A 14,840-nucleotide genomic window follows, 5' to 3' on the forward strand; every position below is an offset into this window, starting at 1 on the left:
TCTCTCTGGTGCCCTTTCTGGTCCCTTTTAATCATGCTTTGACTCTGCACTTTGCCTTCCAATTTTTTGTTTTAGGGCCACACCCGGTAATGTTCAGGGGTTATTCCTGGCTATGAGCCCAGAAATCACCCCTAGCTCGGTGGACCATATGGGATTAAATTGAGGTCCATCTTGGGTCAGCTGCATGCAAGGCAAACGTTCTACCGCTGTGCTATCACTTCAGCCGCTGCCTTCCAATTTTTAATGTTGCTTTGATGAAAAGTTTTGATGACTTGAGATGAAGAGAGCGTGGATTTTCTGATAGAATGATAAACTATATGGCTGGAGAGATATGCAGCTGACCTAGGTTTGATCCCCAGCATCTCATATGGTTCCCCAGTATGGGCCCCAAACCAAAAAATCTGAACTGTAATCATGAGGAATCCTTGGGTTCAAAGATATTTAGGAAGCACAAAAAGTGGTGCACTGACACCAACACCAACACTGGGCTTAAATGTTCAAAGACTGGGACCACAATGAAGCACTGAGAAGCTCCCTCTCGACCCGTGCTATGTGAAGGCCACTGGCACTGTTGTTGGGGACCATGAGGAAAAGCAAGAGGGATAGAGCCCGCCAGCAAGGCTCAGCTTCTCCTGCCTGGACATCCCCGCCCTGCTACTCCCCACACTGAACCCAGAGTGAGTGGGTGAGGTAGGGATATCTACATGGCAGCATTGGGGAGACTTTTTGAAGGGAAAACAAAAGCCTCAGAGGTAGGAGGAAGCCTGTCCTGTGAGCACACAATATATTAGAAGAGGGAGGAGATGGAATAGGCAAAGCCATTCTTTTTTTTTTTTTGGGGGGGGTGGGGGGAGTCCACACCCAGCATTGCTCAGGGGTTATTTCTGATTCTGTGTTCAGAATCTCCTGGCAGGCTTGGAAGACCATCTGGGAATTCAGACATCCAAACCGGGGAGGTTCCGTATAAGACAAAGGCCCAACCCCTGTGTAATTGCTTGGCCCCAGGCAAAGCCCTTCTTGAAGTGGCTTCCAGGCTTCTCCTCTTGATGATAGGCAGGTATGTCTGCAACCTCATAAACCCCTGGGAAAAGGCAGGTCCCAAGTAGGAAAAGAGGAAGTGCGAGTTTTTGCCATATACTATGCTGGACACCCCATTATTCACTTACAGGCCGAGTAGAGAGGAGATTTCGCAGCAGCCCCAGAGTCTTCATCAGCACATTCAAATCAGAATCCGATAATAACCGAAAGAGCTGTTCAGTACTTAAGCTTCGTAAAATATCTGCCTTTATCTTTTGTTCAGCCTGAAACGCCATATTCTGAAAGGATTAGAGATTTCAAGAATCATTTGCCTCAGTAAATTCGCTTTTTTTTTTGGGTCACACCCGACGGTGCTCAGGGGTCACTCCTTGCTGTCTGCTCAGAAATAGCTCCTGGCAGGCACGGGGGACCATATGGGACACCGGGATTTGAACCAACCACCTTTGCAAGGCAAACGCCTCTGTGCTATCTCTCCGGGCCCAGTAAATTCGATTTTAAGAGTAACTGGTAAGGGGCCGGAGAGATAGCATGGAGCTAAGTCATTTGCCTTGCATGCATAAGGACAGTGGTTCAAATTCCACATCCCATATGGTCGGTCCCCTGAGTCTGCCAAGAGCGATTTCTGAGCATAGAGCCAGGAGTAACCCCTGAGTGCTGCCGGGTGTAACCCAAAAACCAAAACCAAAAAAAAAAAAAAAAAAAAAAAAAAAAAAAAAAAAAAGAGTAACTGGTAAGTTCTCAAAGTACAAAGAGAATCTGCCTCCAAAAATCTCTATGCATGTCACACACATTTCCTGACTCCTTGTAATTCTGTCAGGAGAAAGATGACTACCACTCTGCAGATGCCCCTGTGTAAGGAACATCAAATTTCTGATATGGACCTTCGAATTTCACAAGGAAACAGAAAACTTTTGGAACTCTCCTGTAATTACCAAGTTGCTTTCTCTTGCCTTTAATAACAAAATGACTATCAGCAGTTAATATTGTGTAAGGAACTCTGACAGCAACTTTGAAGTACACTCTTATTAGGAATAAAAATAACTAGAGGGCTTGTACTGGCACAAAACTAAGTGTTCAGAATAGTATGCTGGGTAAGGATATGGCTGGGTTAGACTCTTCCCAGGGGCAGGGTGAACATCTGAACACTAGTGGACAGGAGTTATTTGGCTGTGGAACTGCTTTTGTTTGCTTTTCTTTTGGACATACCTAGCTGCTATCCAGAGATCACTCCTGGTGGGATTCAGGACACTGTGGTGCCAGGAATCTGGAACCCAGGTCAGCCATATGCAGGCAAACACTCTGTACCTTATCCACTGTGTCATCTCTCAAAACCATAGTATTTCTTTTTTTTTTTTTTTTTTTGGTTTTTGGGCCACACCCGGCGGTGCTCAGGGGTTACTCCTGGCTGTCTGCTCAGAAATAGCTCCTGGCAGGCACGGGGGACCATATGGGACACCGGGATTCGAACCAACCACCTTTGGTCCTGGATCGGCTGCTTGCAAGGCAAACGCCGCTGTGCTATCTCTCCGGGCCCAGTATTTCTTTTTCTTTTTTTTGGGGGGGGGGCCACACCCATTTGATGCTCAGGGGTTACTCCTGGCTAAGTGCTCAGAAATTGCCCCTGGCTTGGGGGGACCATATGGGACGCCGGGGGATTGAATCGCGGTCCTTCCTTGGCTAGTGCTTGCAAGGCAGACACCTTACCTCTAGCGCCACCTCGCCGGCCCCCAGTATTTCTTTTTCTAACTAAGGTGCTAAGTAAGAACATAGGAGAGACTCAGCTGATGCAAGGCAACATGGCGGAGTAAAAGAATACTAGGCTAGGTGAGAAGTGACTCCGATCTATGATGATTCCAAAGCTTTACATTCTTGTGGACAGAGAATAGAATAACTGATAATTTGGAGATTGATGAGAATAAGCTAATCAATAAGGATCTGAGAAGTGGGAGGAGATGTTCAATTTTCAACCTTAAAATGGTGCATGAGGCCAGAGCACAATAAGGTGCTTGCATGCAGCTAACCTGGGTTCAGCCCCTGACATTCCATATTGGTCCTCTAAGCCCTCCTGGCTGTGTAACCCCTGAGTATGGATGGCTAAGTGTAACCTAAAAAGAAGGGGAAAAAGTGCTAACAGCTCATACAAATTGAGGAAAAAAGAAACTGTGGAAGTACAGAATTTATTTCCTGCAAGATGATTATTTTCACCCCACAGTTCATGTAAAAGGCAACATATATAATATAAAAAAGAGCATGGGTGTGGGTAATGAGAACCCATTATGACCACTTATTGGCCCAGTGAGTCATCTCCCCAACTATGCAGCAAATTGGAGAAATAAAGGTGACAAATAGAAAGTACCTGGCTTAGTAGGGTAATTACACTGTAAATATTATAATTATGTTTTTAAAATCCATGTAGTATTATCTATTTTTCATTCCAATAACTTGATTTTAATAAATCCTAAGGAAAAATGGTTCTGACTTTATAAAGATTCAGGATTTAACAATTATAAATACTAGAAGCTATTAAAAATCATTCAGGATTAAATGCACCAGTTTCATAATTTTGGACAAGGTATTTAATCACTTGGTACCTTAATTGTACTCTCATAAATAAGACTGCTCCCTGGCTTATTTCAGAGTCCTACTGTAAGGAGTAAAGGAGCTCTATATGGGCACCATCACTAGGTTCAAGAGGCAAGTCTGGCCTCTCAAAATTAGACAAGTCAAATTTCACTGTCAGATCACCTAATTTACTTAGTTATATAAGAAGTGAGGCACATAGTGGCCAAAAAGCTTGCTTCTATCTGAAAAGGTGAATGCTACGTATTCTACCTCCTATATAGGACACTATAAAATTGCCCAAACAAGGAGACCCCAGGCCTTTTAAACAGAATGTGTATTCTGCAGTCATTAACTCTGTGACAGCTTGCTTCCCTCAGTGAGCCGTGATACCAGTCAGTGTGAGACGTACCATTAAAGCCCAAATGCCATTCACTCGAAGTGCAGGATTTTCACTTTGAGTTAATCCACAAAGAAGCTCTACTGCTCCAGACTCTAAAATGGGCTGTGATTGGAAAGAAAAATAGTGTCAAAGTCAGGGTTATAAACAAAATGTTGAACCTGCCTATAATTCACCCACTTTAATTCCAAGCTACTTCCACAGAGCAGGGAATTAAGCAGCCAGTAAACTCTACCATGAGAGGAGCCAGAGCAAAATTCTTCCACAAATCTGAATCTTCCAACAGGCCCTGGCTTCTCTTTTATATTTCTGACACTTCAGAGATGCCTCTGGATCTGCACACTTTCCACTATTGTGGTTACATGACCTAGTTCAACTCTTGCTCTCACTGTACTGAGGTGATGTCACTCCCTGCTTAGCACATGCATATGAATGAGTGTGGGGGGGGTCTGCAAACTCTATGGCTGGCTAGCATGGAATTCAGAGCCAAAATAGCACTCCAAAGGCTGGTCTGAGTCCAGCCTGATGCAGAATTCTTCTTTGAGAATGACTTTCAAGACTTACAGAACAACTATGCAGTCCAAAGAGTCTCATACTTTAGAGTGTACTTGCCCATGACATAGCATGCTATAGTTCATTTTACTTTATGATACTTAACGAAAAATATTTGGGGTTGGAGAGACTTGAAAACAGTTGAAATCTTGGAGGATGGATTTACCATTGTTGACAAACACTTAGTTTACGGAATCCTGAACAAGTGGATTTTGGAAATATCTTTTTTTTTTTTGGTTTTTGGGTCACACCCGGCAGTGCTCAGGAGTTACTCCTGGCTCTATGCTCAGAAATCGCTCCTGGCAGGTACGGGGGACCATATGGGACGCCGAGATTTGAACCACAGACCTTCTGCATGAAAGGCAAACGCCTTACCTCCATGCTATCTCTCCAGCCCCATGGAAATATCTTAATTCAGGATTATTTACTGAGAAAAAAGGCAGTGTTATTCATGGAGACATTTCAAAGAAGGGTACACAACCCATTAATTGCACAAATTATTGGTTTTATTTTTATTTCTCAATAAAAGCAGAAGGGGCCATCAAGAGATGCTCAGGGGGTTGGGGCCACTCGTGATTTTTGGCCAACTGAGTTAGCAGGCCATAAATATAGGGGATAATCTTGGGTGGAGTCTAGAGTCAGACCATGTGGTGCCACGAACTGAACCAGGGCCAATTATAGGCAAGGCATGTGTCTTAACCCCTTATTCTCTCTCTGTGTGCATTACCTTTGTATTATTTCTCCAGGTGCCTTCACCCCTACACTACTGTTTGACATTTTATTTTGAAAAAAGTACAAATTACTAAAAGTATCAAATAAAAGTCAAGGAATGCTGCATAGTCCTTTCCCAGACTCACCAGTTTTAATATGTCATCTATTCTAAATTTGGCACTTTATCCCTACTTCATATTCATATTATTTGTTTCTGAACCATTAGAAAGTAGAATTCTTTCTAAAACACTAAACTCCTTTACCCAAGTACTTCAATGAGAGCTTCCCCCCCAACTTTTTTTTACTTTGGGCCACATTTGGCGAAGCTCAGGGATTACTCTTGGCTCTGCACTCGAAGGAAATACTCCTGGTAGGACATGGGGGACTAAATGGGATGCTGAGGACCAAATCCTGGTTGGTCGCATGCTTCTAAGACAAAAATAATCTCTTACCAACTCAAAAAAGTTAACATTAAACAAAGCTTTATGGAATCTACAATCTATACTCCAATTTTGTCCACTGAAACATAATATCTTTACTGCATTTCCAGTTTATTAGTAATTTAAAAAAAAGTGTGGAGAGCAGAGAGTGGTGTTACAGAAGGTAGGGCATTTGCCTTGCACAAGGCTAATCTGTTTTCAATCCTTGATACCCCATATGGTGCCCTCAACATCACTAGGAGTAATTCCTGAGTGCAGAGCCAGGAATAACCTTAGTATGGGCAGGTATGGTTCAAAAAACAAAAGCAGGTATGTGTGAATCCTAGGTTTGTTCCCCAGGTACCTCAAAAAGAGGTATGTGGACGAGACTACATTTCCCCAAGCCTGTTGTCTGCCTCTTCAGTGGCTTCCTTTGAGGTTTTGTTGATAAGGGCCACCAGCTTTGCCCAGGAGGCCCAGTGATAGACAGAGCATTATCTCTATTCTTAACAAGACAGAGATACCTGGAATATGGATCCCTTTGGAATCTTGATTTGACCAACTGAAAGATATGTGCTTGAAATGGACACATTTAAATCACACCACAATATTAAATGTTAGTTTTATTTGTTTAAGTTTGTGATCTTGGTGAATGGGTTATAAAAATCACATCTCTTTAGGCCAGAGAGATAGCATGGAGGTAAGGTGTTTGCCTTACATGCAGAAGGCTGGTGGTTCAAATCCCAGCATCCCATAAGGTCCCCTGAGCCTGCCAGGAGCGATTTCTGTACGTAGAGCCAGGAGTAACACCTGAACGCTGTTGGGTGTGACCCAAAAATCAAAAAAAAAAAAAAAATCACATCTCTTTTGTTGTTTTGAAAATTAGTTACTTAATTGCTTAGATTTCAGGTTTCACAACCCCTGGTAGTGCTTAGGGCCTAACTCTTATCTGAGTACCATGCAGTATTCAGGATCAAACTTGGGCTTCCTGTATGTAAACATGTGTTTTGCTTATGTAATTCTTTTATTTTATTTATCTGGTTTTTGGGCCACACCCGTTGATGCTCAGGGGTTATTCCTAGCTCAGAAATCGCTTCTGGCTTGGAGGACCATATAGAATACTGGGGATTGAACCTACGTCCATCCTGGGTCATCTGCGTGAAAAGCAAATGCGCTACCACTGTGCTGTCACTCTAGCCCCTGCTTATGGAACTATTGATGGCTCAAATTGTGTCTTTTTTCCTAGTTGCTTTCTAAAGCCAGCAGTGGTCCACCAGTCCATGGGTGTAGACATGTTGGAAACCACTGGTTCATAACTCTGGTTCTAACTGCCAGTCCTGGATAAGGAGGACAGGGGCCGATCCACAAGTGTAAGAAGGTTGAAGAACACTGTTCTAAAGCAGGACAGTTGAGATATCAAAATGGGTTCAATTTATTAAACCACTTTATAAGTAGAAAAATATGAAAAATCATATTAATAATGTTATGCTGGGTCCGGAGAGATAGCATGGAGGTAAGGCATTTGCCTTGCATGCAGAACAACAGTGGTTAGAATCCTGACATCCCATATCGTCCCCCGAGCCTGCCAGGAGCAATTTCTGAGCAGAGCCTGGAGTAACCCCTGAGCACTGTCAGTTGTGACCCCCACCTTCCAAAAAATGTTATGCCTGAGCTCCTCTCAACTAACAAAGTGAACTCTAAACATTCTGAAAGTGGTTGTGAGAGAAATAATGCTGTTGAGTATGATAAATGGTGGCACACTGACTCCAATCCAACCATCAACAGTTTGAGACCCTGCTGCCAGGACAGAGAATGGGGGAAATCTCTCAAGTTGCTCTTCCTACAGAAATATTAGTTACAGGTCAGAGAAACAGGTCAGGAGCTTGCCTTGGATACAGCCAACACAGGTTCAGTTCTCGGCACTGCATAATGTTCCCCAAATATGGCCAGGGTAATTACTGAGTACAGTCAGTAATAGGCCCTGAGTACTAAAAATAGAAAAATAAATCTTCAAAAAAACCCCAAAAAACAAAACAATGCTTGTTTCCCAAATTTCTGCCTATTGAGCAAATGTGTGAATATGCATTAATGCCTTCTTTGCTACCAACACCTACACAAAGGGCAGGAGAACACACTGGCCAAGTGAAGGACTCACTACATTGCCAGTACCAGTTACTCCCCTGAGCACTATTAGGTGTGACTCAAGTATTAAACCTTCCAGACTGCATAGTCAAGGACCCCTGAGCAGCTCTTGGGAATCTCTCCTCTGCACCCCTTCCTCTCAAAGACTCTAGGTGTTATGATGCAAAAGAAATTCAACAAAAACTGGACCATTTTAGCAGACACTTTAGCAAACAAAAGGATTATTTAAACTCAAGCTCACTTTAGGGTAGACAACAGTTCTGTCAGGATAAATTTAACTCAATAAGTATTTTCCTTACTTTATTAAAGTTTATCTTTACCTTTCTAAAATAATAATTGCTCAAATAATTTATAAAATAGACAATAGGGAAAAGTATCATTATATAATCATTCTTCAAACAACTGCCATTATTTTTTAAGAGTTATTTTTCTGATCTCAGAAGTGATGGCCTTGAAATGACATAGTCCTGTCTTACAGAAATAATTTTTAGTTTTTTCTATAGTGAAAGTGCTTAATAATAGTAATTTCTTACAATGTAGCTGCAGCTACTTGAGACTAATTTCAAGCTTTAATAGCTTATGTGGCTGAATATGTTGGCCACATAAGGTAAAAATCATTTAATTTGTCCTCTCCCCCCAACTATTCCAAAGTAGACTTTATTTATTTGGATGTGTATATGAAGGGATATACCGAATATATTCAGGGGACCACGTGGTGCCAGAGGCTCACCCAGGTTTGGCTGCATTCTAGGTAAGTCCTTAAACCCTGCACTTGTGTGTCCTTGCTCTCGTGTGACCCCTCACCCCTTCCACTTGCACCAAGCCAAGTTTGAGACCAATTTTCCAAATTCAATGTCAACTACTAACAAAATTATTTGACTAAGCTCTAGGTAGACTGTAAAGTCTATAAAGGTAAAAAGGAATACTGACCTCTTTGCTTGGAGAAAATTCAAGGAGGAGATTGCATAGCATGGACGAGGCTACTACTAAAATTTCATCTGGTGCATTTTGTAAAACCTATAGAAATTTTAAAGAAAAAGAAAGAAAGGGATACTATTAATGATTTCGAGCCACGGGGGGGGGGGGGGGTGATAAAACCAAGTGAGAAAAGAAAGTACCTTTCAGTAGGATTTCTATGTTTAAGAAAGTTGGGGAAAATCTATGTGCTACCATGTTAGCATGTACCTAGCATTCTATTACTTACACCTCTACACTAATCCAGTTGGAGGAATTAAGAGTGTTACTGCCTGGATGGGGACTGCCACATAGAAACTGAATATAAGGTAAGAAGGGGTGTTTGATGTGAAGTTTGAGGATCTTGGAAGAGTTTGGTGACAAGTTGGTTCACGAGACTACTGAGTCAAGGCTAATTATGAAACCACAGCAAAGCCTAAGGTTCTGAGACTTCCTGGTGTGTCTGTAGAAGGACTTGCTTGGAAAGTAGCACAGGTAGCTATTTTCCTCCAGTATTTAAGCAATTGCACAGGCTGCTAGGAGATATGGGGAACTGGGTCTCAGAAGTGGAATTGCTCAGAATTGGCTCCAGACCTCATTCTTCTACTTAGTAAATGTATGGATGTGAGCAAATTTCTTAACCTCTAGAATCTGGGTTGAGGAATTGGGGAAAACAACCTTTGTTTTGTTTGCAGGCCAGGTTGTACTCAAGGGTTATTCCTAACTTTGCACTCAGAAAAAATATTCAACCATTTCTTGGTAGAATTAAATGCCACATCATGAAAAATAAGGTAAGCATACATGGGATTTCAGGACACAATCTGTATGAGTGTCAATTTCAGTTCAAACTCAAAAGAGGACTTTGAATTTCTGGACTGAAATGGGATTAATAACAGCTCCTTCTTCACAGGGGCTGTTGTTAGGATATATGAAAAGAGTATGAGAACAGTGGTACACAGTAATGACCATGTAATTAGGATTTTTAAAAAGTCATTTATTGCCATAATTATTATCAGGCACATATAGGTACATTGAAAATTCACTGCCATGCACACTCACAGAACTCTAAACACAACATAGCATGATGATCAATGTTAGTCGCCATTATCAGAACTTGTTCTTTCTGGATTCTGAGAGAAGGCTTCACAAACACCTCTTATCTGCAATCACCTTCAACTAGACCCTTTACATTTAGAATCAGACCAGGATCAGATTCATGATCTCCAAAGAAATCTGAGGTGCTTTGGATACAAATTTAGAAATGGACACACACACACACACACACACACACACACACACACACACACACACACACACACACACGATCATGATCTCCAAAGAAATCTGAGGTGCTTTGGATACAAATTTAGAAATGGACACACACACACACACACACACACACACACACACACACACACACAGACGCAGTTTATAAATCCGTAGATAAAATATTTTATCTACTTCCTTCACCAAATCAAGTCTTAGGTTCCTTTAAGTTAAGAATGAACAAGAATTATAATTCTGTCATGAGGTTTTCTGTTCCCCCTTCCTGGCCATGCCTTTCCTAAACTTCTCAAATGTGCATTCTTGCCTGAGCTGGAAGGCAGATCCATTCCAGAAGCTTCCCTGGAGCCCTTAAGAATCATTCATTCTGGGGCCAAAGTGATAGCAAAGCGGTAGGGTGTTTTCCTTGCATGAGACTTATCCTGGACAGACCTGGGTTTAATTCCTGGCATCCATAGGGTCCCCCAACCCAGGAGTAATTTCTGAACACATAGCCAGGAGTTAACGCCTGAGCATCACTGTGTGTGGCCCAAAAGCCAAAAAACAAAAATAAAAACCATCTACTCTGTCCTCAGAATAACTACCACTCTTTGTGACCTACTTTTTTTATTAACAAATTTAAGCTTTAAAGGAATAATCTATGCATCTATGATCTAATTTAAACCAAAGTGTACTGCACTATTCATTAAATATCTGTGACTTAAGAAAAAGAATCATTTTCTAAAATGATACTGATTTGCATTTTTGGCTGTCAATAAGTAAATGCCTATAAGACTTAACTGCCAACCTTAATAATACATTTGAAAAACGTTTTATAGATTTATGTGCTTTTGATATTGTTTTATTTCAAATTAAACATTTAATTATCAACTAAAATAGAAGAGATTTTATGACATTAAAGCATTTACTAAAGTGCAATATCACATAGTATGTAAAATTCAATTGACATCTGACACTAACACTCCCTCAAATATTATCAAAATAAAAGATTCATAAGAAAACATTTTAATTAAACCAAATGCTACCAATAGTTAAAAATATGGAGAACCAAACAGGAAGAATGAGTAGTCATGCAATCAGCCTTTGAACTAAGAAGACCTAAATATCTCCAATAAATATTGATTTACTTCTAAGCTATTTATATTTTAACCCTTTTCTGATTTCTCACCAAAATTTTCCTGGAAAAACCAATTGAAACCACACACCACACCATTTCTGACTTATAGGACCCAGAACTAAATTAAGTAACCAGAGAAAATGGCTCTGAGAAAATATCTGGAAATTACTTTGAGGTGGGGAAAGAGGAGAAAGCGCCTGAAAAATCATGGATAGAACTACTATGAAAAAGGTCTACACTTAAGAACAAGTAAGGAGACAGTGAGTGAGATCACTCAGCTGAGAAAGGATCAGCTGAATTTTCTTTAGGCACATCCTTTTGCCCCCTCCCACACACGGATCCAGCTCCCATAGGCCCATTCCCTTCCAGATACTGGCCTAGCTCCATCTGAGACCATCCTATTGTCCCCTCCTGAACACTGTCTAGCTCCTTCCAGGTCCATTCTATACATCCCCACCCCACTGCTTTAGCTCCTCCAGGGTCCATCCTATTACCCCTCCTAAACACATCAGTCCAGCCCCCCCCCCCACTCCTCCCAGACACTGTCCAGCTCCCCTGGGACCCATCCTATAGCCCCTCCTGGCACTGGTCCAGCTTCCCCCAGCCCCTCTTTTTGTCCCTTCTGACACACAGCACAGAACTTCTACTCAGGCTCTTTCATCCTCTCTGTGTCCTTCTGTCTTCCTCTGCCCTGAAAGCCCCCTTGCTTCCTTCTCAGAATCCCCCTTAACTTTCTACTACATTGATGGCCCACTATGAAATGACTTTTTAAGCTAGGGTCAAAAGCTCTATAGTTAAAAAAACAAAACAAAACCTGTCTTCTTAGCAGGCATCAAATACAAGTATGAGCACTTGGGCTTTTTTTTTTTTTTTTTTTTAATGGTCTGACATGGGGTTCAGTGGAGAAGCAACTGCCTGCATATATGAAGCTCTGGGTTTGATCTCTGGCACTGCAGGGGGAGGAAAAAAATGGAGCAAACTGATCTAAACGGAACTATAACAGGGATAGCATTATCAGCAATATTGACACATACTCTTAAGTCTATTCAAATTTACTTTTCCAAGGCCCCCAGGCCCCTCAGCCACTCAACCCTTAAAATCTAAGATCAAAGAAGTTATTTTGGAGTAGAGCAGGAGTAGGAATAGTAAGATAATAAATATATTTAAAAATGTCCAGGGATTGATTGCCAAAGAACTAAGAATAGGTTATGCCTACAAATGGCTGGTCCCTTTTCTAGTGATAGCGAGAATAAACTATTTTTTCTGGACATAAATCTAACATGTAATACTAAACAAAGAAAAAATGATTTAAGTTTTATTTTGTGAAATAAAAAAAAAAAGTCCAACTGGTATTTCTTGGTCACACAGAGGTGCTAGGTTCTAAAGCATTCCGTGGCTCAGACACTCTGCAAGCAGGGAGGGCTGCCAGCTCCTGCCCTCCTTGTCAGCCGAGTGTGGGTGGGAATGGGTAAGACCTATTTCCTCTTACCTTCATCAAAGGTTTCCACACAGCATGATCCTGGAAACTGGTTCGAAGCTGCTGCACAGATCTAGATAAACTGTGCAAACATCTATAAAGAACAATCAAAATTAGCTTCACAAGAAGCTTAAACTTTGACTTTTCAATGACACGGCTTGGCATTTCACAATGGCTAATCTATACTTCAAAAATATTGACAGACATTGTTAATTCAATGACTTCAGGGGGTTCTCAGGCTAGTGTCTACTAAAATAACATTACACACAGTGTGAATTCAACCTGAGCAGATTTCCAAGGAACATTTGGATTCCGTGCTTACTCAGAGAAGATCCGGGAAGGAAAGAGGTTAAACAAATGGCAAAGGATGTTTATTCAGACCATTGAAGGCTCATACCTGACGGCAGCTAACCGCACCTTGACACTAGACTCAGACAAGCCAGTCACAATTCGGTCCATCATATTCTCAGTCTCAATGATCTGGAGAAAAAGGTTAATGCTGCATAAATAACAACACGAGGATGACAAACTTCACTGCTTGAAAATACAAGAGTATAAATGGCCATTTAAAACTTTCATGTTTTTGTTTTAGCAAACATTTACTTCCAGATCAGCATTTTGTCATGTGGGAAGGCCACTCATCATCAGAGAAGTCGAGTCTTACCCCCCACCCGCACCCCATTCAGAACCTGCCATTTTAAAGGCAACCATCAGCGACTCTTGTTTATTTTGTTTAAAAAATGCTTGAAACAATAATTACTACTAGTGTTGCAGAAGTGTCTCAGTCTTGAGAAAAAGCCAGAGATTCAACTGAATTCTCTGTGTGCATGTAGATGAGAATCAGTCCACACTGTCCTTTGGAAACAATATCTGTGGTTCCCTCACTCAGTCACCAAACCAAAAGGAATGCAAACATGTCAGTGTTGGGATGTGGGGAATACATGAGCCATAACTATTATCAGTAAATTAAAAACACTTGGAAATCAAGATAGTTTGAAGACATGTAATGGTACAAAATTAACAACAGTGTGAAGGAAACTCACTTGTGTGATCCCATGAATAAAACAATATCTGGAATCCAAGGTAAGGTGTTAAGATAGTCGTGCTATAAAGTGCCAACTCAAGCTCTGCTGATACAACTACCAAGTATTAGCAAAAACAGTTCCCGTCTGTTGAGTGGGTTCAGTGTGTCAGGTGCTGGGCTAGGCATGTTACTATCTAATCTGACCCTCAACCACTTTTATACATTACTCTTTATTCCACTGACATAGAAGAAAACTGAAAATTCCAAGTGTATACTTGGGCTTGCTAGATTCAAAGTGCTGAAACTAGAAGCCAGGCATCCAACACTTGAATGCTTGTTTAGCTGCATGAGAACTATCTGGGCTCACACGGTTCCCAAGACTGCAAGGCTAAAAGTTCTGACTCAAAGGTTCTTAAGTTAGTTCCAGTGTACAGCAAGGGAAGATGGTTGAGAAAGAGAAAGCACATTTCTGTGTAGGGCAAAAGCACTGCTGCTTTGCAGGGTCCAAAGTGGTTGGAGAAAGCTTACACTGCTGATCTGTTCTTCATCTCAAACTCTCAGGGGCACCCCCTAGCCCCAGCTCAATTTGTCACCTCATTTTTCTACGGGGACAGTCTGGGAAATGAGCAGACATTACATACAACATTTCTGGACTTTTCATTTTCTTCTTTCCTTAGTTATGCTGGGTACTTCATGCTCAAAACCCTTACTCCTTAATCCCAGATTAGCTTCTAGAAACTTCCCACTGGACCACCTGACTAGATCCAGTCCCAGGGACTGCCCCACCTCCCAATGCTAGTCTCATTTTAAAGACCTAAGTGCACTGGCATTAACTTCTGACCAGTGGACTTACTGGCTTACCAAACCAAAACTCGACATGTGGTAGAGCCCATCAACCCACCCTACATTTATGATAATGTCATGATATGAAAGTCTGATATAATTTCCTAAGTCCCAACCCTCATTTCTTTCCTATTCTTCCTTTGCAGTTCAGCTGCTCACTAACCACAATCTCAACACCTGGAGAACATCAACCTTATGCCCCACACTTATCAGTTTTTCTTCCTCCCTAAACCTGCTTTATTCTGGTCCATCTGACTGCTACTGGGGATGTCCTACTAACCAAGATACTAAGTTTGTGTACATTTTAACTCCACCTCTTC

General features: G+C 41.5%; 1 protein-coding gene across 2 annotated transcripts in view; it reads right to left on the reverse strand.

Annotated features, from left to right (window-relative positions):
• The window catches only part of ARMC8 (armadillo repeat containing 8), a 107,518-nt gene that overhangs the window by 12,308 nt on the left and 80,370 nt on the right, over positions 1–14,840 (reverse strand). Inside the window, exons 13-17 of one of the 2 annotated variants that reach the window (XM_049775962.1) lie at positions 13,051–13,133; positions 12,666–12,747; positions 8,752–8,838; positions 4,010–4,102; positions 1,167–1,316 (exon numbers count right to left, since the gene is read on the reverse strand). In XM_049775962.1, the coding sequence (XP_049631919.1) occupies positions 1,167–1,316; positions 4,010–4,102; positions 8,752–8,838; positions 12,666–12,747; positions 13,051–13,133 (495 nt within the window). The remainder of the gene's footprint in view (positions 1–1,166; positions 1,317–4,009; positions 4,103–8,751; positions 8,839–12,665; positions 12,748–13,050; positions 13,134–14,840) is intronic. The other variant, XM_049775961.1, reaches the window with a different exon arrangement.

Source organism: Suncus etruscus, chromosome 6, assembly GCF_024139225.1.
Source record: "Suncus etruscus isolate mSunEtr1 chromosome 6, mSunEtr1.pri.cur, whole genome shotgun sequence".
In the NCBI taxonomy this organism is placed as follows: domain Eukaryota; kingdom Metazoa; phylum Chordata; class Mammalia; order Eulipotyphla; family Soricidae; genus Suncus; species Suncus etruscus.